The sequence below is a fragment of the Ptychodera flava genome, chromosome 18, assembly GCF_041260155.1.
Source record: "Ptychodera flava strain L36383 chromosome 18, AS_Pfla_20210202, whole genome shotgun sequence".
Taxonomy (NCBI): Eukaryota; Metazoa; Hemichordata; class Enteropneusta; family Ptychoderidae; genus Ptychodera; species Ptychodera flava.
In genome coordinates this window covers 24029469-24055489 of record NC_091945.1, presented here as the reverse complement: position 1 = coordinate 24055489, position 26021 = coordinate 24029469, and the positions used below count along the sequence as shown (strand labels likewise).

Genomic DNA, 26021 nt, shown 5'->3' with positions numbered 1-26021 from the left:
CAGTTTGGTCTGTTAATTGTAATAGCTGTTACAACTTACACCTGGTGTCCCATTTCCATGTTTTATGTTTCTCTCCTATATGTTTAATTGTTCATTGTTTGTAAATTAAATCCACTTCAGACTGTGGTCCCAGGTACACTTTCCTCTCTTCATCATACTGTCCATAAAAAAGTTCATAATATGGATTAGAAAAAGTGCAATGACCCTCTGATTTCAGCTGTGCTGTGCAAATGAAGTTTGAAGTGAAACACAATGAATGAAGACTTTGTCAACGAAGATCCAAAAACTTTCATTCCAGTTTCTGTTCATGGAGTTGAATATTTAGGATGTAAATTTGAACAAATGAACATTTCAAATGCAAAGCTGAAATCAGGAGGCTGGAGAAAGAAAATTTCCTGTTTGCTGGGAGGTCATGTGCACTGTGGGAAGTGTCTTTTACCGTAGCATTTCAAAATTAATTTTCACATTGGAATTCATCCGTGAGGAAGCTTACAATACCACTGTCTGCCCTCCATCTTAATTCTGTCTCCTACTTTTCTGTCTGTGGAGGCCCAAGTTTGCCATTGAAAACAATAGGATCAGGCCAAACCGCGGTCTTGCTATACAGAGTGAAGTACACACCAGAGGGCGCTGTTTTAGAACAATTTAGCCTGTTACTAAAAGCTTGAAGCTGACAGGCTACTGACATAGTCATAAAATTACATTAAAGGTTGACACTCCAACAGCAAAACATATGGATGATACTGTTTATTGTCAGTTTAGGGTAAAGGACTCATGGAATTTTGTTTGAAAAAAATATATCACTGGTTATGGCTGACAAATTTGATGCCATATTTTGTCCAATATAAAAACAAGCTCAACATGAAAATAACATTGGAAAGTGATGCGTTATATCATAATCTTTATGATTTTTTTAATGCTTACTTGAAAGCCTGTAAAAGCCCAAGAAGTGAGGAGATTGTTCGCTTCACTGTAAATATCCGGTGAAGAGTCAGTGTTTACCTGTACAGTGATCAGAAATAATATGAGGACATATGTCCTACAAAGCAAAACATTTCATCACAACACTCAGGTTTCTTATGTAAGCTCATGAGAAGACCGATTGCAGGTACTCTTTGTGGATCATTCTGTCTCCGGTGTGTTCAAAAACACAAGGGAACATGCACATGCACAGCTAAAAACTTTGCCGATGATATCTGAGATTCAGTAGCAGAGTGAAGTACAGCGATTTCTCCAACTGCTTGGGCACTGCAGATGCTCGGTACAAGTTACTGATCATTTGCATCAGTGATCATAAGGCAAAAACATTTAAACTTGAACTTTAACAGGACTGGGGTAGATCGTCAGATTAATTGTTGGTTTCAGGGAAATAGGTATCTGGATAATCGGGTTTCTAAGGTATGTCGTAGCTTCACGATAACATCATAAAGACTGTAATATTTTAATTAATTAATATATAAATGTCAATAATAATAACATTGAACATATTAATCAATTAACTACATTAATTATTACTATACGAAATATACATACATAAATATTTCATGTATTAATTGACAATGTTAAGCCTGCATTTTACCACCTTTGCAAAAATTATATTTTTGCAGTTGCAGATTTAATGTCAATTTTTAAGACCCTGTAATGTATTTTATACCTATTTTAAGATTTTTTCAAAGTTTGATTCTCTGCAAGGACAAGGAACATAAGTAGCTTTTGAAGTTCACATTTTGTATTTGATGCCTAATGCTTCTTGAAAAATTTGACTGAATTTCTTCAAACTCGCAAATGTTTTCATTCATTCATTCATTCATTCATTCATTCATATCAAAAGCATACTCAGTTGTATTCAATGTACATTTTGACTATTTCATTTATAATTAGGCTTTAATGATACTTAGCGAATTTGGCGAAATGTCTCTGCCAGATGCTAAAAAATTTTGTATGTTCTCCAGTCAAACTGTGATTAGTATATCCATCAGATTTGTTTCCAAAGATTGTGCAAAATGTTTCTGCAAATATGACAAATATCACGAAAACAAAACGGATCAATGTTGATAATTTACTACCGAAAGTAAAAAATGATTTGCAGAAATTGTGAAAGCTCTGCAGTGATTTAAATTTGCCCGTAGAGCATGTGATTTCTATCGTGATTCTAATGTGCACCTGGTGAATGGCAAATCCCGGTAAGTGTTGGATATCGATCCCAAATATTCGAAAGTTGGTGACCTGTTTGCAAATTTGTTACAGTCGGGGAACATGGAGCCTGAATATGAACAGGCAAAGGAATACATGCTTGGAGACAGGGGTCAAGTCATGGATGGTGCATACCATACGGAGGCAAGTTGACCCTGCACACATGAACTTTGACCTTTGAACTTATGCAAAGAGTAAAAGGTCACCGATGTCAAGTTGCATCATTAAAACGTGAACTGTTTCTCTGTAAAAGGAGGGAGGGGTTAAGTGGCCCGTATCAATATGTTGCACCAGCTAATTTCTGCAGTGTTGGCATAAATAATTGTATTTTTATGACATTTTTAGTGCTGTGCATATCCCTGTATTTGCTGTAGAGAATTAGAACGAGCCAGTGTCGTAGAAACTGCCGTGAAACTGCCATGGCCACCATTGGAATAGTATATAGCTCCGGGATGTAATTTGTTCCAAAACTTTTTGTAAGTTTGTGAACTAGTCTTTCCTAGCTGTGAAGTATGTTGAAATAGACCTGTTTTCATGCAGGCTTCTTTGTAACAGAGGTGAGACTATGAACATGACACAAAAATTCTTGACAAATTATGTCTGTATATATATAGATGAAGTGTAAACTGATGAAAAGGGTTATGCGTAAAATGTACAGGGACTTTGTAGTTCATTGTCAACAATGAACAGTATGTACATGTACGGTTTTCCAGCAGTACGGAGTAGTAAATCACCAAGTGAAAGTTTTGAAATTCTGCAGTTTGTAAGAAATATCATGAATGAGAAACACTGTATTCGTTTAAGAGTTAGAGCCATAGCAGACAATTTCCTAACTGACAAGATTTTATTAAATCTGCATAGAATAATATCTTAGGTTCTATGTCAAGTATGTCATGACGTTTGACAAGCTACTGCACTTATCCAGAGGTGATGGAAATTGAATATTTAGTGATCTGCAGAAAGAACTTGTAGCTGTTATTGAAGATCGCCTCCAGGGATCCTTTGAGCGCCAAAGTCAATTTTTGTCGCCCTTATAAAATATACTTCACTCAATATTTTTCAGAGTTTTGCCAAAATTTGATAAAAAACTGTTGCCAATGTTTCGTGATGTCCATTTGGTCCAACATTATCAAACAAATTACAGAAAAAGTCATAAAAATTGGTAAAATATTTGACTTAAATATTGGTGGGAAAACATTGCAACACTCAAAGGGTTCATCAAATATTTAGAGACCATAATACCCCATGCGAAACTTGAGCATAGTTTTCCATCCTTCTTTCATGAAGACCGAAGCATTTTAGTTTTAAAGTATTAAGAGTGTACAATCAGCATGACTTTTTTGAAGATGCAGAGACTTAAAATGATGTTAATATAAATTTCAAATAACAAAAAGTCACCGAATCAAAACATTATTTAAGGCTTTGTAAGTAAAATGTAAGATTGTTGTGTGTAAGGCAAACTGTATCAAGAAAATTGAGCTGTATAAACTTTGAGATGTAAACTGTAAGGGTATTATATTCTTTTGGCACTTCTTCAAGAATCTGACGACTGTAAAGTCACCGTTCCTAACCATAATGGAATAATATCTTCCCTTTTCATCGCAGAGACATGGAACATTTGCTAGCTGTAGGCTGTTAGAACTTTTGTATATGCTGACTGTTGTCTGCATTGATTGCACTAACCGTAAAGCAATAGCTGCCAATTGTGTTCTTTTTGTAGTCCTGTGTGTTTACTACCTACACCTGTATATTCTTACATCTGCCTTCTTTGAAGTTAGTCTCACCTTTCACATTCTTGTTTGCCTGTAAATGGGATTTGTGGGGCAGTGCAATTTTTTTTTCGGGGGTGGGGGGGAGGAGTGAAGGGGGGCAGGGTTAACTTTGATTCACTCTACATATGCTGCTGCAGTGTCATGAATTTGTCTATTAATAAAAACAAAATTATGTTCACAAGTTTTTAAACCAGTTAATTTGTATACATAGCCAACCTACCCTGAGCAATTAGAATATATTTGCATGAACTTACAATATATGAAGTCTGGAAAAAATAAAGATGGCACATCACTTGCTCAATTTGTCAAATATTTTTTGAAAAAAATACTTTGTGTATAGGGCTTGTCAGTGCAGTTTACAAGAAATCTCATCAAGCTTTGCCTTTATAAATGACACAGTGAATACCTCCGTGATTCTTGTTTTACTTTTTCCCAATTGATTATATTGTTGAAAATTTGTTAAAAGTGTTAATGTAATATATAATTGGACTGTGAAGTAGTTAAAAAGATGTAGATGTGCCTAAATGTAGATGCTGATTTTACATGTGATTTTGTGCAGAAGAAGTGCTGACTACAGACAGAATGGTAAAACATTCATTTAAACGCTTTTCCATTTAAGATTAGATAGATATTTCACATTAGCCATTTGTGTAAATCATGACAGCATCAAAATATTTGGCAGTTATCACATTTTTCTTGTCTTTCACTAGGACAAACACGAGTATGATCCCTGGGGCAAAGGTTACGGAGTACCTAATAGAGATGGACGTGGTTATGTTAAAAGATATAAATGGGGAGATCCCATTGGAGTTAGGGAATATGTAGACCCACAAGCCAAGGTAAGCTTATGTCATGATTAACATAATATCATTGTTAGCATCATCCTCATCATCATCGTCATCATCATCATCATCATCATCATCATCATCATCATCATACACATCATCGTCATCATCATCGGTTATTATCATTATCATCATCATCATCATCATCATCATAAACATCATAAACATCATCTTCATCGTTGTTATCATTACATTCATTATAATGCACAATTCAAAACTCGTTTTGAAACAGTAAAACCAGAACTCTCCACAATGTTATCAATAATTATCCACGAGAAAGACTGAACAACACAAGCATATGCTATCTTGAGAGCTTCCCTCGATTCACATCAAGGTATAATGGAATGAAATCAGTGTTTTCATGCAGTAGATATCATAAACATCAGAAAAAGATAGTACCATCGATATCTGATTGTGATTCATTGGAAATGTAAGAGGTCTGTTTTTGAATAACGTATATTTTCTGAATTTAGGGCGGTGCCTTGGAAACTAAACCTTTTGGTGGTGGCGGCCATCTTGTTGATGAAAGAGGTGAAAAGGTCACCAAGTTCAAGACCACAATGGAACAAGACAAGTTTGGAGGTGAGATATACATAATTAGAGCAACAAAAAGAATGATAGTTAACTTTCTGGAAATTTTGTTTATTTATTTCTTTTCTCCAAGCAAGTGACCTGCTACATGAGAAATATTTTCACAATACTAACTTTAATCATTTTTTGATTGATCATAAGGTTTCAGCAATGTGCATATGATTGTTACTGTCCCTATTAATATCTTATCTATAGTATCAAACATATTTCTGAATCATAAAATGAGTAAAATATTAATATTTCATTATTCAATATAACTTTCTGTATTATTATTCTGGTGAATGATCTGAACATTATTGAAAATGTTGGGTTTTACTTGAAAACTATACGTGTTTCCCTGGTAATTACTTCTGTGGTGAGAATAAACAAAGGCCCAGGAATCGTACGTGTATTGTACATAATGCAATTTTAATATCACTGCTCTGTATAAATGATGAGCTTACAATTACACTGTAAAAATGAATAATGAAAGGCCAATTGTCAAAGGAGTTCATCATCTGATTATTTTTTTCACGTTTCTCTTTCAAACATAGCAACATTTATGAATGCCACCTGACACAACACATCTTCATGATTTTATCACGCACATTAATTGGTCAAATATCTGACAGCTTCACAGAATGCTCTGATCAGCTTCTTATTACTTGATTTTCGTTGTATTTTTTTGTAAATATCCAATTTTAGTGCCTGTTGAGAAAGGCGAAGGCTGGTCAGAGGCGTATTCTGCTATTTATGGAGATATAGGTATTGGACAAAAGTGACAATTCATTTGATCAACTTTTGATATGACAATCAGGAAGCTCCTAAACTATTCCATTGTCAGCATGTCTTAGCTCTGGTCTGCCACTCATGCACGCTCTTCCAACCCATTTCAAACAGACTTATCCTTGTTTGAAGATAAATTGACTCCGTAGTTTCTTAATGCAATTTCTTTTCCGTAAATAATGCACTCTTCCTGGTGATTTGAACTCTCATAATTTTGCGAATCAGTTTACACTTTTAAGTTTTACTTTGTATGAATGTCAGATTTCTGGGAGGAGGCTGTGATAAAAACAAAAGATTTTCTGTGAGCAGTGATGATGGCGCACTTTCAAAGCAGAAGAAATATGCCAACTTGTATGTGTGATTATATGATTCTCACTATTGGTTTTCTCACATCTGTAAAGCAACAAATACTTTTAACCAACATTATAATCTAAGAAACAAATCATCAGGCCACAGAGTTTAAACTCAAAATGTTTTACTTCTGCATGGATTTATTATTAAGTGCAAATGTTACGGTAAATTTTCTTGCACGTCAGATGTTTATACTGCACAATCATAGTTTGCACGTTAAAGCATGAAGATGCAATTGAACTTGTGCAATGAATGCATGAATATGTAAATTATCAGTTTGTTATTCAACAGCACTGACGAGGAATCTCCTTTTTTATAAAAATAATTTTGCATCTTTAAATGGTCTTTTAAAGTGGCACAAGTGTTCATAGCAACCACTGTTGATCCATATTATTCATGTTGCTGACAAGAGAGTTTCATTTTCGCACAAAGCATGCTACAGCGTGGTGCAATAGTAATGAAAAGTTTGAAATCACATTCGTAATTGTACACTTTTTCTTATCAAAATCAGTTCATGATGGTTGAAATATCAGAATGCCACCAGATAAGTGATTGTTCTCTCAATGGTCAACATGCAAATAACATGAAATGGAGCCTGTGGTTGAATGAACACTATGAAATTTTCTTCTGTTAAATGCTTGAAATGTAGCATTTCTTATGCATGTAAATTACTTGGCAGCTGTTCTAAGCAATTTGGTTTCAGTGAAACTGTTTCTTCTGTTACAGAATGTCATACTTTGGACTACAATTAATTACATGTATATATAAACTGTCTGCAGTAAAAATGCCATTTGTAGTTGACATACAATATGTTACACAATTGGTAGTTTTGGATTTATTTGTGTTTGTAATACTGTTCATTATATTTGCTATATGTCATTACAAAAGAAATGTACAAATCTAAGTTGCAGCCCCTTTAGTGGCTGTACTAGAAGTTACACCTCGTTGAGGTGATGAAAAGTAACCAAAATAGGAAAAACTGATAGGAAAAACCCATAACATACATGTGAATTTCACTGAAATCAGCATTGTAAAGAACAGCTGTAAGCATTTGAGAAAATACATAATGAACTAACAAGTTCCATATATGAGCATATTGCAGCATATTAAAGTTATCAAATTTACTATCTTATGCATATACAGGTGGCGTGCATGGTGCAAAGCGGGCGCCAGGTATACACAAGTCCTTTGGATTTTTAGATGTCGGTGTTTTGTGTGGTTTCACTTTGTGTGCATTTTCCTTCTTGTCTCATTTCGCTCTGTTGTACTAACACTGTATAGCCCTGACAGCTGTGGCATTTCAAAATATGCTGTAAAAACTCTATTTTTCAGGGGGAGGGGGAGATGGTGGAGGGGTGGCAAAATTACAATGAACTATGTTATGAAATTTGATGTTTGAGATGCATTTTAATTCAAGTTATATATTTGATCCCTAAATACAATGTTCTAAAAGTGCAGAAATTGTCTACTGTTGTCTGCAAACACAGACTCTTATGCTGAGGTATTTTTATTGTGATGAAAAATAGAGTTTTTACGGTACTAGTTTTGAGCATGTGCATGTCCTTATGTCCTTGTCCCCAGAATGTTATGATGTCGTTTGAGATTCTTTTGTGCATTGCATATTCTTGTATCATGTCTGTTATGCTACTGTTCTCTTATTGTGTGCATCACTCTACTCTCCATTTATGAATGACTGTATTGTTAAAATTCAGCACTGCTGGAGAAGATTTGGGGAGAACATTTGAAAAATCTAGCTTTTTGTGAGTGAAAAAAATCCTTTAAAATGTTGCATTGTGGGAAGACGTGGGATGGGAAGGATTTCCTAAAGACCGTGACATGTGCTTTCTCTTTTGAATGTGTTCAGTTGTTACGCATTGATTCTGTATTTCATACATAGTACAGTTGCATTGCATGGTTGTAGCATAGTTCAATTCTATGTATATGAACTCCCTTAGAGAACTTCAGAATTCATGAACGAAAACACTGAGTCAGTCATGGAATGTTTGTAGAATGGGTTTTCACCTGAAAAGCAACTTTTGTAATCCTAGCACTTGTTTCCTGTGTTGTATGAAAGCTGAAATACAAACAAGATTTTTCCTCTTTTAGGGGGTGTATTTTTGCTTAGCCAGGGCCATGTATTGCTAAACAATGGTCTCTAATCCCAACTAACACCTCAGTTTTTGTCGAGGTTTTAAAAAATGCTGAAATTTTTCTGGTGAATCGTTTGTCACAGGAAAGTAGGCAAGGATGAATTCAACACCAGCAGCCAGCCTTTGCATCATAACACTATTTCATTCGTTTGACACAACAAGGTCCCAAGGATATACAACTAAAATAAGTTGATGTAAAATGCACTTTGAATCAGCTTACAGAACATAAAGAAGTTCCCGAATATAAACGCGATGTACTGCCTAATCAAATTATTTATGTATTCTTGATCAGAAATATCATAAATTTGAGATAGAATGTTTTCATAGGATCAGTCCATGGGGAAATTCTCACCAAGGACATAGTAATTATCTTTTGAACCTCAGCAAACTAATGTTTTTTGTTTGAAACTGTAGATGTTTGTACGATTTGTGTTTACTGGCATTTGGTATCTTGCTGTCAAACACACAGTAGAGCTCTGTTCACCAGACTTGGAGACATAAACTGTGATGTGGTGAAAAACATTTTTAGGTCAGCTTGTACAATTTGGTTGCTAGGAGCAGAGGTTGTCTGGGGATATCTAAGTCAAGAAAGTAGAATTAATCACCCCTTCTGTTGTTAGAAGAGTAAACAAAGTGACGTTAGAATGTAGCAACTTTGCCCCCTCACGTTCTGAACTGTTTGTTCCACTCGACTTGCTGTCTCTCATCAAATCTCCACTGTGGTACTAAAATTCACTGTGAATTGAGGGCTGCAGAAGTCAGTAGCCTGTGGGTTTTTATCACGTTGAAACAGAACAAACAACAAGTCGGTCATCTTTGATTGCAATGTTCGGCCATTTTAAACTGAACATTTCTCACTGCTCCATAGGCCAACACCTTTGGTAAAAATTATACATGGGATATGTTATATTTTGTTAGCCAGTTAATATTTAGTACTTTTTATGAGCTGATGATTTGTGATGAGATATTTTCTTATTCTATGATTAACTTAAAGTAGCTATAATTGATTTTCTCATGTTTGATCTGAGTGTAATTTGCCCTTTTAAAAACAAATATGCAAATACAAACATACAAATATGAAAGAAGTTCACCTTTTCACACGTCAATTTTCAACTTAGTTAAAAATACAACATTGCAATGGATATTTATTGTTGATGAAACAGTTTGTTACTTGGTGTTCAGAACTCTGTGAACACACCATCAAGTTGGAGTTTTGTGACCGATGTTTGAAAAGAGACACATGGCCCAAAAGGTTAGAGGTCAAACTGAATCAACAATAAGTTAAATTTGTGCAGAATCTACAACTCTGGCTCTAGTCCCAGAAAAGTAAATAGATCAATTTTAACTTCAGTCTGCATTTGGGACACGCATGTATCAAATATCAAGCAGTCTATTACCAGTTTTCTCCACTTCTCTACTGACTCTTGATGTAAGCATTCTCAATCGGTGGTGTGGTTGGACCAGTACACTATGCAGTGGGGGTGAAAGGTTAGGGGGAATAGACAGCAACTAAAGATGTCATTATCTTGTGACTATTAGTAATTTAAAAAGATTGCAAAATTGGAAAGTTATATTCTTAGATGTAAACTCTTTTTTTACTTTCACAGAAAAAAATTTCAGAAAGGGCCTGTGTCTGTATATTATAAGTTAAAAAATGTCCAAACAAGAAAAAATAATAAGATATTATGATGCAAATTTTCAATAAGAACCCAGTTCATAGATTTATGAAGATATTTTAAAGCAGCTGGTATAATCTGTAGTTCTGAACAAAATCTGTTTCTTTTTACTTATAGTAATGACGAAAACAAATTTTGCACTACTGTCTAATTGTAATCACAACATCAAAGGATTTGATTTTGTTGCCTTGCTTTTCTGGAAATTGTCCAAAGTTAAGATATATATGTTCAAATTTGAATTTTGTACATTCTGTCTGTTGCAGAACCAATGACGAAGCCCTTACGAGGCTCTCAGGACCCAGATTACCATCCATGGGGAAAACCGGGAGCGGGTGCGCCAATCCTGGCTGACAACGGAAAGGTCGTCACACACACAGCTGGCAAGATGTTGTACGAACAGTTAGGCGGTACCACCAGCAACCCAACAAAGCAAGAAGCTAAACATGTATACTTGAAAGAACTTCGTAAGTTTCAACGCGCCATTGAATCTCATTTGTTGTGTTCTAACATCTCAACTACTTTCAATATTGATGCCAATGCGAAGATACAGTGGGTAGAGTAATGGGCTCATGATCAGAGGATCATGAACAAGGCACTCTGATCATTTCATTGGGTAATCGGTAGTCACTTACATCATCCCTTAACCTGGCTTTTGCCAATGTTATGTTAAATTGGATAAAAAACCTCCAAATATTTGTTCCCTGTGGTTTCATTTGTTGCATTCGCTGTTCAGCTTCACTTCTCAGATTTACCAGCATGACTTGTCGTCATGCTTTCATGATATTTTTTTGCAAACACTGTTCTCGACCCAAGCGTGACTTTATCAAATACATTCTACTCTTCAGAAAATGAAATGAGAGAACAAGAACAGAACAGGCACAAGATGGAGCAGGACGTGAAAAGTGGCGGCATTGAAGTTGCGTCATGGATGAGAAATGGACAAGTCGGATATCCCAAGAAAGATCCGGTCACCGGCATACAATTGTCACATCCAAAACGGACATCAGATGTCACAGCTCAGGTAAGGCCATGTGACTGTCTCATGATCAGCAATGGGATTACTTGATTGGTCAAAGAAAATTTTGTGGTGATCAGGTGACCAGATAAAACATTCTCATTGGTTCTGAATAATATCAAATATAACAGTGAAACGTTTCAAGAACAAGATTAACCACATCCTACTAGACATTCTCACTTAGCAAGTGGTCTTTAGTTTTCCAACTCTCTTAGATCATAGTTTTTCGAAATTACATTGTATATATTTTTTCTTTTTTTATTTCTGCAGAGACTTGACATCAGAAGACAGATAGATCCAGTTTACTCAACAGATCTTGAAAGACAGGCCACAGAACGACATCACATCCAAGCAGTCGCAAAGAAAGAATCGGCAAACCTTGCACAAAAGGTAGGGTTTTACTTTTACTTTGATCATACATGCTTTCTTGCAACATTCACACACTTGGTGGAATTTCACCGCCTTTTGTGTACTTAGTGTTGAGTAACTCTTTGTTGCAATGAAGTAAATGGTATTTTACTGTAGGCAATCATTTTTTTTCGAACAATTCCTTGTTATGTTGTTAATATATTGAAATGTATAACTACGAATTTAGAAGTCTGTTGACAGGACTAAAAATGTCAGCTTTGGTCTTTGATAGTGTAAACAGTACTGAAAATGTAGAGGTCAATCCATATCATCGCAATGGGGGTGGGGGGTTGAAATCATACTTGGTGAGAGACAGTGTCTGATGATTTGTTGTCTTTTCTGTCAGGAGTATCATAATTTCAATTTAATTTTGTAAGATTGACAGCACATTAACCACAGTTTACTCTTGCATATGTTTTTCTGCGCACACTTGACGCGGTAAACTTATTTTTTCAAATCAATATGTGTATCTCAAAAGTCAATGCAAACTCATCAGCCGCAGCAGCCACAGATTTTCAATCTTTATCATTATTTTTTCTCCTCTTCTTTGAAGATGCATGCATTGCTCCTTGTGCTTGCTTGAAGGTGCTCTGGGTAGCTTCCTTGGGAAAAATCTGCCTGATTTTGCAAAACTGTCAGCTAATTTGACAGTCCAGCACTTTGCCTTGTGGCTCACGTTACTCTGTCCATAACCAAAATGTATGAAATTTTCCAATAACCCAATATTACCTAAAAAATTTCCACGTATTAAAATGATATTAGCCTCTTTCTCTCATTAACTATCATGTTTTTTATGAATATTTGTGATTCAAGATGATGAAGAAATGCGAATTCTATCAAGGGCATTGAATAGCAAATTAAGCCTTTTGATTGTGGACTGTTGTGAAATTTTAATGCTACATGATCTTTGTTTGAATATGTTTAACCCTTTGCACCCTGACCCCCTGGTACTCTATGACATCATCGGACATTCATGTCCGAGCCGGGTTCAGAGGGTTAAAGGTCTATTTTGTGATTGCTAATGAACAATAGACCAATCAGAGAATTGAGAAGGCAGTTGTTTTTCTGAAGAGAAGCTACCCAGTGCATGCAGTTAGCGCCATCTTTGCTGAATCTTTTACTGCATTGACTTACAGCACATAAACACCATGGACACACTCTGGGGCCGACCAGGAGGTGGGGCGCCCATTGGTATCTATGAAAACAGGAAACAGAATTTAGACATGGAGAGAAGCCCGCAGGTATAGTCTTGTTACCATGGTTACAGCTAAGGTCTCAGGACATCCATTGTCTGCTGGACTTGGTGTGGATACTAACGTTGTACTTCCAAACATCATCACCATTTTACCTAGTTTTATTTATAAGTTAGTTTTTTTCCCCACTTTAAGTCCATGACTGCTCACAATGAATGGAAGTCTTAATACAGTATAATAGAAGTAAGGAAAAGCCAACTATAAGTTAAATGAGGATTTCAAAAAAAAAGTCATGTGACTTCTTTCCCCTATGTCAAAGGTCAATATATATTCACAATTCATATGGTTGTCCATGGCATAATTTTCAAAATTTGGTGTTTGAGTAATGAAATCGAAGTGGAACTTTCAGTAAAAGCACTCTCTAGACTTTAAGATATAGACATACATTTAAGTCACTATACTAGTTTAATTCATGACAACAATGTCCCTTTAGCGAGACAAGATAATTGAATATTGGCAAAGATCATGAGTTCACCTGTACTTGAGTCCTGACCTGTCTACTAACCTCAAAGTTATTTTGCTGAACTCACATAGTAACAAGTTTTCATCTGTTAAAAAAAATGACTTGTCGCTGTGTCCTCAACACACACAAACGTTAATATTAAGTATAGTGTGCTGTGTGATTCAGACTTTAAGTTTGGTTTTTTTTCCATTCTGATCATTTCCACCTTTTCCCCTTAATACAGCAGACTGTCTGTTTTATTTCATCAACTTGAAGTGGAAGACACAAAGTCGCGCACTGTAGATTTCATATTACTATTTGTCATAAGCGGATGAATAAATGCAGAGTGTTTGTATGCGTGATCGTACCTAAATCTAGTGTTGTGTTTATTTCTGATGTATGCCATTGCGTGTTGAGGCATGCAAGAGATGGTATGCCGATGTACTGGTAAAAGTGTGTGTGCGAAAGAAATCGATGCCATACAAGACCGTGTATGGTATATTTCAGTCACCCCTAGTGTGTGATCCTGCCCTTGCATGTCAATTTCAAAATGAAACTGGACATAACGTAAGATGAAATCTACCTTGTGTTACTTTCAAGTCCTCCACACACCCACTCACCATCAGTGTGAATCGACAAAAAGAAATATTTATAATTTTTTTTCTGTCTATCTTATCTTAGCGAACAGAAAGTTTTAATCCTAGCACATGGTTGACTCCTAGTATAGGCAAACCTCAGATCAGACCATGGGTGAGAACTAAATCATTAGAAAAGCGTTTCAATTCTCCCAAAGAGATTCCAGGCACTCAGGTATATCACAGTAACATAGTCATATACTGATATTGTTTTTCCACGAAAAGAATTTAATCGTGTGTTCCCTTTCCCTCTGTATTCCTATCCAAGTTTTTTTTTCCGTGTGTGTTTCCAACTTCCCAATCCCTAGTGTTGCGTGGTCATGTCTCCTTAATCAATTGCGTTGTTAAAAAAGTTTTGAAGAAACTAGCGTGATGGCTTACGTAGCTCTCTGCATACTAGTAGCTTGAAATAAATTAAACGGCAATAGAGTGTTTTCAGCAGCACCCTATGCAGCAAAGTTTTACTGTTATTCAGTGTGTGACCTATGTGTGCGCATTTATATCAAAGGCTAAGTTTACTTTTCAGAGTTACGTTCAGAGAAGGATTAATCATTAGCTTTCATAAAGCAACTTGGTTATTGACTTTACAAACTCATAAGTTAAGAATATTGGAACAGGCCTGACTGCTATAAGCTGTCAGTTTCATATATAGTACCATAATGATGAGCACTTTTGATTTCTCTATTTTCTCATTTTTCCTATGATAAATTATAAAGAGTTCTGCATAACACAGTTAAAATTCTGTAAAATCGTTTCTTATGATAATCTAACTATGACCTGAAACTAAAGATAAACATACACTTGAATATTGATACAGTATAAAATTGACTTTTATTGTTTGTAAGTAAAATATCTGGCAATTCTGAGAGACCGAATATTTTTTTTTTTGCCATTAAACTGGATAATGGAAAATGGAGATTTATTCTTTTTGTATAGGCATCATTAGGAATGTTTTTGACTTCCAGCTTCAACTGTACTATATGGTATTTTGTTTGTGAATAATGTTTTATTGTCAAAAATGTGAAGTTACCAAGAGTTCGTACCAAGTGTATGTTGGTGAAATGATATCCAATGTATTACTTCTTATGTTCTGTTGTCTTTTCACTTGTTGCTACAATTCTTTAAATGACTGTTTTTAAATCTTACGAATCTTCTAGCTTTTCAACAAGTTGGCATTGCAGCTTCATTTTTGCCAAACATTGCATTGTAAGAGTGTTCTTTTCCGATGGTTTTACATGTTATTTGAAGCCTTTTTTGGTGTCAAAACTTACATATTTCAGTACCAGCCTGTAGTTGAATTGGGGGGGGGGGGGGGGGGGGGGGAAAGATTTGATTGCTATGCTTTCTTTTTTTAATGAATTTGTTGATTTTATTAATGTGTGTTGTCAAAAGTATAGTTTCTGTTCTCAAGCAAGTTCATTATTGCTGTGATCAGCTCTGACATCGCCCTCTAGAGTTGCAAAATAATATGATTTAACGTCAAGAAATTTCCAGCACCACACACGCTCGAAATTCTATCAGCAAAGTTATTTTAGATATCAGTAGTATGCTTCACTGCCAGATTCCTCATCCCTGTAAATTTTACAAAAGAAATGATAAATTCCTTGGAAAGTTGTAAAGATATTTCAATCAATTGAAGTGGTGAATACCGTCCTGTGAGCACCGCTGGCAATTGTTTTCTATGTTAATTAGATATTTTAGCCTTTTGCAAATGTACTGACTTTATCACCTTTGAGGGGAAAAATAGCTGTAACTCTTGATGATATTTGGTTAGTCTTCTTCCATAAAACAAGTACATTTACTTCAATATAAAAATACACAGTATCAGTCTGACAAACATTTCCCACTGTGTGTACACAGTATGCAGTATTGTTGTTGACAAATGAATTCTCATCAAGGCTAAATTCCAATTCTTCATTACTCGTTTTTTTAGTCTCTGTGATGGCAAGGCCAACATTAGCAGTTTCTATATGATCCAAAGAGTAGAACAATACACTTTATCTGCAAAAATATCAAAAATAATGGAAAATATACCAACAGTTACAGCTGACTGAGCTAGGGCTGTGCAAAAGATCACCTGCTTTTTGAACACTTTGGCACACACATTGTTTACCAATTATTTGGCCTTCTTTTTGACTTTTTCTTGAAACTTTACACTTCTGAGCCAATTTCACTTTATTCATACCCGTCACCAACTGTTGTGTTTGTCTGTTTATTTTTACAGAGGTCACAGCCAACTGTGAGGGCGCCGTGGGCAGTCTATTAAACTTGTCCTCCAAAATGTAGATAGGAGGTTCTCCGTGCTTACGCCGTCCATCGCAGTGCAATCTTCTGCAATTTTCAAAACACGTCCATAAACAGAAAAGCTACGATGAAGCATTGTATGAATCACGTCTCTGAAATCAAAAGGATGGTTTAGTCCCTGGTTGATTTTCTATGCAAAATAAAAGTTGATGTCGCACAAGCCATGCATTGTGTTCATGATTTCAAAGTACACACACGTATGGATGTGCTTGGTGCTGAGACACTGTCGACTATCTCAAACATTAGAAGCAAAAACTTTTGTTATCTTGCCTGAAATCCCGTTTCAAATAGCTTTCAAGTTTCTTGTACAGCCCATTTGATTCAAGTACCAGGGCAAATTAAAAACAGCAACAAAATTGATGTTGGGCCTTAACACTCTGCCATAAAAGTCTGCATGTGGTTACACTTTGAATGATCACCATGGCAACAGAGATACACTTTAACTACTAGTAGTGTATATAAATTTTGTACTCTGTCACAGGTCTACTCAAAGTGTAACAAGTTGCAGACTTTATGCAACAGTGTAACTAAAATGCATGTTGATCAGTGTTGATTTCATTGCCATGTGTAACAGTGCTTTCACACTATTTTGATGAAAAAGGTTGTACTTTCTATTTACCAATATGTATATATAGGAATTTTTCTTGAAGTGACATTTGATGAAAAGAGTTATAATGTACATACTTTGAAAAAGTATTATTCATGGTTGCATTTTAATATGAGCATTATCAAAAAGTCAAGAAAATATTTGTATAATTTGCATTTTGACTTTTTATAACAATCTATGGATTTTGAAATCAGGGATTGTTTTTTTATAAGCTGCCAGTAATCATCAACAAAAACATTTGCAATTTGAATATTCTCACATTTTCTGTAGGTTTTAAGTTTTGAAGAAACATTGTGACATGAGAAATTGATCTCGGGTGTAGAGTTTTCACGAAGATTAGGTAACCTAGATAAATGGGTCGTTTTTTGTAACATTTATACTATGGCAATGTTTCTGCTGTCCTCAACCCTGACAAGAAGCCTAGATAACCATGATAACACGAATTGTTCACTGTCCTTAACAGGAACACTGACAATATTTCAAAATTTATGAATAAATCCCCAAAATTCAAAATAAAATAAGTTGTAACAAAATAATGATATTTATCATCTCGATTAGGTAAAAAATGAATGAAATCATGGAAAGTTGTTCTCTGAATTGTGTAGCTTTCTTTTCATATCTGCATTTATCAGAAATCATGAAATCATATAGTCTTTCATTTTTGGTTTTGAGCATTTTATAATGTGATAAAAAATTTTTACCATCCCTTTGTACTATGTATAAAATGTAATATTTATTCAGAGACCGAGTTTGATTAGAAAAGTTACAACAACCCACAGAAAATATGAGAAATACTTTGAAAATTATTAGTCGGAAACTTGCAGTATTTTTTTTGGGTGGGGGGGGGGGGGATGAAAAGAGCATAGAGGCACAGTATGCGCTATTGAAATGGTATTATTAAGTTTTGTATTTTCCCTTTCCCCATGTTTTGCTGAAACAGAGAGTGTTTTACAGAAATGCAGAGAAACTATTTGTCCTACGAACTTCCTGTGAGATATTTACAGACTATAGTCTTGACTTTGATGGAGACATTGCAGAGCGCCCTCGGTGGTATCTACTGTACAGATACAATTAATATTCATCAAGCAGCAGCATTATGTACTGGCATGACATGTCTCTCTGGAATCTTGTGGTCCAGGAAGTGAAATGTCTCCAGTGTTTAAATTTGGGTGCCCTCAAGGTTCCATATTTCACACTGTCGTATGGTATTCTTTTATAGCAGCTTATATATAAACTTTGTTGCTCATCTTTAAATAGGATGTTAACCTTTTCACCACCTTGGTTTGGCCCAAACCCATTGTTATCAATGGTGATTGTGGACCTGTTTACAGGAATTTAGGGTGAACAAGTTGAAATGCTGAGTATTTTAGTTGTCCACTGTCCAAGTTTATACTTTTGTATAGATTCACATCGAAACCAATTTTCTCGATTTTTTTCAATGTGACAACTGCAACTTATCATTTATGTAAATGCTGTCGAGCACAGCTTGAATACTGGGTGAAAGAGCCAACATAAACTATGAGGTGCTATATATTCCACTGAAAATATTTCTGAAGGTAGGGAATAGGAATATGTGAAGTCAGGTTCGGAATGTGAAAGGTCAAAGTGCAAAGTGCATCCTGAGTAGGTCGAGAATGTGAAAGGTCAAGTGCAGAGTGCATCAAGAGTAGGCTAAATGGTGACAGGAAACTAGTAGAAAGTGTATGCAGATTAATCCTTCTTATCATTTGGAAATTTAAATTTATCGCTAACGGATCAAGTTCTTTTTGTTTTTGAGACAGTTTTACTTCATTCTGATAGTGACCTCTTCTTGAGTTCAAGTCAGGTCACAGAGATCAGGTCACCAGGGGACTTCTAGAGAGCTGAACCGGAAAACACAATGACAAATACAGTATTAGCAGTGTGTCGATGCATCTGTGCTACAATTATTGTTTTTGTATAATTCTGCCCTCAAACAAACAAGATGATTTGAAGAGAGGGATGTGTTATTTTTTATGGTGTGAAACATTTTTTAACGTAAAAACAGCAATAAAATGATAAATTATTTTGACCTTTTAAGCTGTGAGTGTCATTCGTAGAGAGGATGATGTACTTTCTGCTGAGAGATAAAATCACTGTATTGTATTGCTATGTAAAACTGCCGATGACAAAGAATGCAGTCAGCAGTCGTCAATCAATCCACGCTGGGATCTCTCCATGGCTTATAATAAAGTTTCTTGTGTGAGTCGCAATGCAACGAAAAAGACTTGAGGATGTATGTGTCTAAGTAAAAAACTCCTTCAAGTCTTAAGAGTTCTTTCCTTATGATATAAGAAGAGCGATGTGGCAAAAACGCTTTACCATCCTCCGACCTCAGCGTACAGGTGAAAAGACGAAGAACCACCCAAACAAATATTGTACTATGATAGCTGATAAATTATATGCGCCTGGATCCCGTGCAAAGATATCCATAACAGCAATGTTACATACATAATTCATTTAAAGAGATACATCGTCGGAACTGCGCTCAAAGGTCGTATGGGACCCATACGACCAATGTAAACACTGCACCCAAGGTACGATGGTGGTTGGTGAAAGTTAAAACATGTCTGTCATAAACTACATCGTATAATTTAAATGTTGTAGCCACGATGATGAGGTGCATCTAGATATAGTGCATGAAATACATTGTTTGTAAACAAGAAACTCGCACAGGCGCAGTTCCGACGACTGTTTCCCTTTAATATTATCGAATTGAGTCAGGGCCAACTATTCGAGCTGAGCGGGAGTAGCAGAACCCACTCGGTCGACCATTGTTAATATAATAATAATAATAACAATAATATTTATATCTGTAAAAACGCCTTCTATGTCAATGACATCTCAAGGCGCTGTACACATTTATAAAATTTATTTAAGAAATTACATAACACTCACTATTAAATTGTATGTGTTATGTTGTGTTGTTACGTTCCGAGTCTTGTAGTGACTTTGTGTATCGTTTGAGGGCGAATCTACGGCAAGATGTAGCTCCGGGTCAATAGTTTAGCAAATGTTGATGGTGTGACCCTTTGACGCTTAGCACGTTTCGAAACCCGAGTGTGTTTTCTCAACAGCCGCAAAGTGTTGATATTGGAGAAATGAATACAACATGTTTTGTTAAACTTCATTACCACGGACACTGCTCGGGAAAGGGGGTGAGTTATGTCCCTTTCGCAAAAAAGAGAGTCCTTTCAAGAATTGATTGTCCTAGATCCTAGATCCTAGATCATGCTGCTTGTTCGTGCGAAGTCAGCACCAAATTTTAAAGAAACAAACTGTCCGAATGAGCAATCGTACAGTCGAGAGGAAAGTCTGTGAAAATTGTTTTAATAGACAGAATTTCTATTTATTAATAGTCCAAGGTATGTATTGTCTCTGGTTATATAAGACAGATTAAATGCATGGCAGGGATCTAAAATCTTTTAGCTTCTAATGCGTTTGTCGATAATATCTGATAGTATCAAATAAAAATTCATTCGGGATCAAACTTTGTCAAACGCATAGCAATCGGGGAATACTTTATGTTATCAATTTTATGTTATCAATGTTTGTTCGAGACTATACACAACGTAACGAGAGAGAGTTGTCTAAAATTATCTCGAAGTTCAAAGTTTGAAAGAGCATCAATTTTATTGCTAAATAGGGTGTGTCAGACATGTGACCTTTTCCCTATTTAATCTATCAATATTTGCTTCCAAATTAAACGATTCACGGTGTATCAAGATATCCACCCAGTATCTCCAATGAAGGTTTACGTCATCTAGTTGGCACTATTTCTGAGCTCTAATATAGTACTCTGATTCGGAATCTTTGTCACAAAGACTTCTTTCGTCTATGGGTCTTTTATAACACTGCGCATGTTCATTCCTTGTTGCGGTTCGCCAATCCCCACTGAATCAACTTAAGGTAGAACGCGCCTCGGGGACAGAAATTCGGGCCTTCAAATTTTATCAATTTTCTTCTGACCTACCACTTGTGGGGCTCATTTTGAAGCTCTTGGCGAAAGAAAAGTTTTCACCGTCTTAGTTTTTCGAAAATCGAAAATTTTGTTTTTTCCCATAGAGTCAACACAGGGATGGCGGCCATTTTGAATTTCAAATATCGAGAAATCGCAAGTTATTTGTCTCTCTAGTACCAAAGTTTGCACGGTGACCCCTGGTTTTTTATCTTGCTTTGGTAAGAGAATGGTTGAAAGTTTCACTGAGGAAAGTTTGAGCAAAAGTTTAAGTCTTTCACTTTCGAGGTGCATATTACCTTAAGTGTCATCAGAGGGTGATTTTGAAAAGCTATTTCCGTAGGGAAATCGTTTTGCCCAAATTTGGAAAAGTGTCGGGTCACGTGACCGTAGTGTCGTCTGCAGCTTTGAAACAATGGCGGGTGACTAGAACGTGTAATGTGCCACCGTTGATGAGCGACCAGCCTCGCTCTAAAACAGCAAGAATTTCTGTTCCAACAGTGTGGACGGAATTGATCTAAGTGCAACCAAGGATGTTGCTAGGTATGCTTAGGCTAGAGTAGTTTTTTGAAGAAAGTGTTACGTATTACTGTTCACGCTGTGGGAGAAATCGCTAAGAAAACTTGTCACAATGGTTGTTGCTGTGCATACACTCAGTGTGACAGTTTTCGGACAGGGTAGTGAATTTCGCCCAAAGTCGTTTCATAAATGACGAGCAGTACGAAATCTTATTACCATACCCTTCGAAACTTAATTGTATTTATCCTAAAACTGTTAACATGACGGAAGTGGTATAGGAAGTCAAAGTTGCAAATTTTTTACCCCATGTTGAGGGCGTAATAATCGGACTCCTATCGCAGTAATCGGACGTCGTATTTGGAATATGATTATAGGGGCTAAATATTGATATTTTGAAACTTCAAACCCCTAATTTTCAATTTCGATGTGTTTAGAAACTATATGTAAATATTTCGTGATAAATTAGTCGACGACGCAACTATATTTCGACGTGTATGACGCTTACATATCGGACATGGGCTGTCTCTGTGTGTTGCTTTCGAAACCTTGTATTGTATTGTGTGGCTATCTTCGCCAAGTTTGTAGCGCCCAAAATAGCTTCTACCAAAAAAAACTATACAAAACGGGACAGCAGCGTAACGTGACTTAATATGCTATCACATGACTTGTAAAACACTATCAATACAGAGCGAAGTGAGTACAACGAAGTACATGTCATTAAATGTCCGAAAACTGAGGTCGTCCGAAAACTGTCACACTGAGTGTAACATCAAAACAATGCTTTGAATTCATGAAAAGACAAAGAACGGACATCATATTTCTACAGGAAACACACTGTGCATCAGCGATTGAAGCTGACGCATGGATAAACGAATTGGATGGAGAAGGGGATGGAAAGGGAATATGGAACAACTATAAAAACAATAGCAGAGGAACGGCCATACTCTGGAAGAAAGACTGTGAACTTGACATTAAAGTAATTAGATTCGCTCACGAGGGAAGGACAATTAGCCTATAGCTACGTTAAAATATGACAGTGCTAATATTTTACTTCTGAACATATATGCTCCAAACTCTGTTAAGTAACGTAAAAACTATTTCAATATACTCAGTGAGGAAATTGAAAAAGAGATCATGCATCAGATTCCATAATCTGTGGCAGTGATTTCAACTGCGTTGTAGATACATCCAAAGATAAGATATCCTCAGCTAGATTGTGTAATGATAGTAGTGTAAAGGAGATTAAAGCTATGATGAATCAGTTAAATCTGACTGATGTTTGGAAAAAACTACACCTGTCACCCTCATCTTCTCCAATACACGTGGCATAGACTTTGCAAAGACAAAAAGAGCTATCAGACAAAAGTTAGGCTGGACCGGTGGCTCTTCACGGGCGACTTGTTTACCGAGGTTAAAAAGTGTGAAATTTTACCTTGTGTTATTTCAGAACATCAACCAGTTGCAGTTGATACGGAATCTTTAGGTGTAAAACGGGGAAAGAGACTTGGAAATTCAATAACAGTCACTTGTCATGTATTCATTTAAAAAACTAAACCTGTACGTTTTGATTTAAGAAAGCGTGCGCAAAGGACAGTGGGATCGGCCGAAAATAATTCGAGCAAACACATATAATTAATTCGCCCAAACACATATAATTAATTCGAGCGAACACTTATAATTAATTCGCTCAAACACATAATTAATTCGACCGAACACAAAATTAATTCAAGATACTAGTAGAAATTAATTCTAGCATACATTAAATTAATTGCAGCACGTGAAAACATTTTGAACCAAAAATTAATTGAAGGAATTAATATATTAAATCTAGAATACATAAAATTAATTCCGGCACATAAAAAACATATAAATAATTTGAAATGTTAGCAAAATTAATTCTAGACTACATAAAATTAATTACAGCAAAGATAATAGAAATAATTAATTGGAACACATAAAATTAATTCGGCATGACTACACAAAATTAATTAAAGCATATAAAAATCAATTAAAAGAAACATACAATTAATTCGAGGTGCTAGTAAATTAATTCCAGTCTACATAAAATCAATTCTAATATACTAAAATTAATAAAACATAATTTTGACCAGAACGGGCCCCCATATGACTGGGTACCGTACGTTGTGAGTTCGAACCCGATTGAAACCACCGTATTTTCTACCCTGGGTTGATAGCTCTGCTGGTGGACAGAATTGTCCCCGAGGCTGTCTTTCGCCCAGTTTAAGCGTTGTATTCATTGCTTCGCTTCGATAAAGTTTGGGTGCGATGTATGATAGTGAGCGTACGAGCGTGAGTGCTTCACGAACTCTACAGCGTGTGGAGGGGTCGCAGTCAGAAAAATTGTAACAACGTAGCTCGGTTATTGAACCAATCTTTTTGAGATTGGGGATTTGGCCGAGCGGTTTTGTCTGTGGCTTCTCCGCTAGGTGACTGGGTACCGTACGTTGTGAGTTCGAACCCGATTGAAACCACCGTATTAAATTGTTGCAAAATCTATCCAAGAAGAACGCTTGCAATAAACTTGTTTGCTACGAATGGCTAGACAAGTTTTGTTTATATAGATCTTCGTGGACAGTACTTCAACTGCGATTATAGTAAGCTTAATAGATGCGTCATAAATTGCAATGTATTATCGGTTAACTGGATTTTAGGTAAAACGCGCCTCGGGTACAGGCATTCAGACTCTCCAATTTCTTCTGTTCTTTTCTGATTTACCACTTATGGACTTCATTTAAATTTTCACCATCTTAGTTTTTCAAAAATTTAAACTTTAATTTTTTCCCTATAGATGATTGAAAACTTCATTGAAGAAAGTCTGAGCTAAAGTTTAAGCCTTTCACTTTCGAGGCACATACTACACCTTAACGCTAGTGAAATTTCACAAGTATAAGAGCATTTTCGCCAACAACAACTCGCTGACTTATACGACACGGGTCTCCGGGAGAGACATTCTGACGCTGGCGTATATTCGCGATCTTGTTCAGAGAAAACAAACACTACTACATACGTCTACCTTGTACGACCAAATAGTAGTCATATAAGTTAGGACAACGGCACAGTAAATCCTACACTGGTTATAATGAGATTTCAATAGACATTCAAAGCGCGAAAAGACGAGCACATGTTATAGTTTAATTATGACAAATAAAAGTACCTGTGTGGTATTCCAAAAATAGGGTAAGTAGGTCGGGATCGTATGATTTTGCCTTTTTGCTTTTCTTAATTCTTGAGTCTTGCCGTCATTCAAAACTATGTAGAGGGCATGAGTAGATCATTCATATCACTTTTTACAAGATCAGTAATGCACATATATGCTTGAATGCCATTAAAACTGAAATGGAATTACCACAGCACTTTTTTATCTTCAACCATAGTCAAGATTTTAGTGGATGAAAAAATGATTCACTTACGCCAATTTGATCATGTTTATGTAAGAAAGAATGCACAAATTACATTTGGTGGGGGGGGGGGGGGGGTATTCCCAATATTTGGATTCGGGGGTGTGCCGCTCAAGCCGAAAATAACTACCCATGAATATTCAAATTTTGAAAATAATAATGACCCATATTGTTAGGGATTTTCGTGACAAACTGCAATGTATTTTAGCGTTATTCTACTGTAGTGAAGGTTTTCCCTGAAGCATGCTCATATTTACTTTGTTACTGACCTATATTTGGGACTTTTTGGATGAAAAGTGACCCATATTTAGGGAGATTTTCCATGAAACGTGACTCATTCGGGGGCACATGCCCGTACATTGCCCCCATCCCCCGCCGGGATTTGGTCTCGTCAATTACAATATTCCTGCGAACACTATCCCTGCTCGTGCATGACTGTAAGCCCACTGCCACTTTTTGAGAATTTTCGAAATGTTGTACATCTGTGTTTTATAAATACCTACTTAAGTTTATCTGAAACGTAACATTGAATTCAAAAACTCGACGCGATCGTATGGCTAGAGCGATTGGATAGGTGGAGCTGCTGACGATCGACCAACAATGATCTGGAAGATGTCTTCACCGGTCGTATCTCAAGGCGATATCACCATCATAGCAATGCAGCGATGGTAGTGTACTATATAGTGTTTGAACAGAAAAAGAGCTATAAAAAGGGGAATTATTTCAAAGGGTGCGCAAGGGATAGGAAACTGTCATAAATCATTATAGTCAGTAAAATCACTTTTCAGACCTAGGAAAACTGGTAAATGAGGTCAAAGTATTGCAACATTGAAGTTAAAGGCCCAATAGTTGTATCTTTTAGCATTATTTTTGTGCTTTATTTTCAAACTAAAACAAGTTCGTGGGAATGTACTCATTGAGGGGTGTTTATACAAGTAGAATAAACTGTCCACTGGGACTGCATGTGCAATTTTGAGCAAGATAAGTAGTAAACGTTTGCCCAAACATAAAATGCTTTAATATATATACTTTTCAAACCTTATCACCAACAGGAACTGTTTGGTCTTGACTTTTATATGTCAGAATAATACTATACTTGA

The 26021-nt window shown here is 36.0% G+C and overlaps 1 protein-coding gene across 15 annotated transcripts in view; it reads left to right on the top strand.

The window, feature by feature from the left end:
- Positions 1-19065, top strand: part of LOC139117208 (uncharacterized) — a 51219-nt gene extending 32154 nt beyond the window's left edge. For 4 of the 15 annotated variants that reach the window (XM_070680112.1, XM_070680121.1, XM_070680116.1 and 1 more), the window contains 11 exons: positions 2248-2337; positions 4676-4804; positions 5284-5392; positions 6086-6145; positions 7661-7690; positions 10607-10807; positions 11189-11364; positions 11629-11748; positions 12903-13007; positions 14143-14271; positions 16321-19065. In XM_070680112.1, coding sequence (XP_070536213.1) covers positions 2248-2337; positions 4676-4804; positions 5284-5392; positions 6086-6145; positions 7661-7690; positions 10607-10807; positions 11189-11364; positions 11629-11748; positions 12903-13007; positions 14143-14271; positions 16321-16362 — 1191 coding nt within the window. In that variant the 3' untranslated portion in view covers positions 16363-19065. The remainder of the gene's footprint in view (positions 1-2247; positions 2338-4675; positions 4805-5283; positions 5393-6085; positions 6146-7660; positions 7691-10606; positions 10808-11188; positions 11365-11628; positions 11749-12902; positions 13008-14142; positions 14272-16320) is intronic. The other 11 variants (XM_070680123.1, XM_070680126.1, XM_070680114.1 and 8 more) reach the window with 10 other exon arrangements.
- Positions 19066-26021: the final 6956 nt, after the last annotated feature.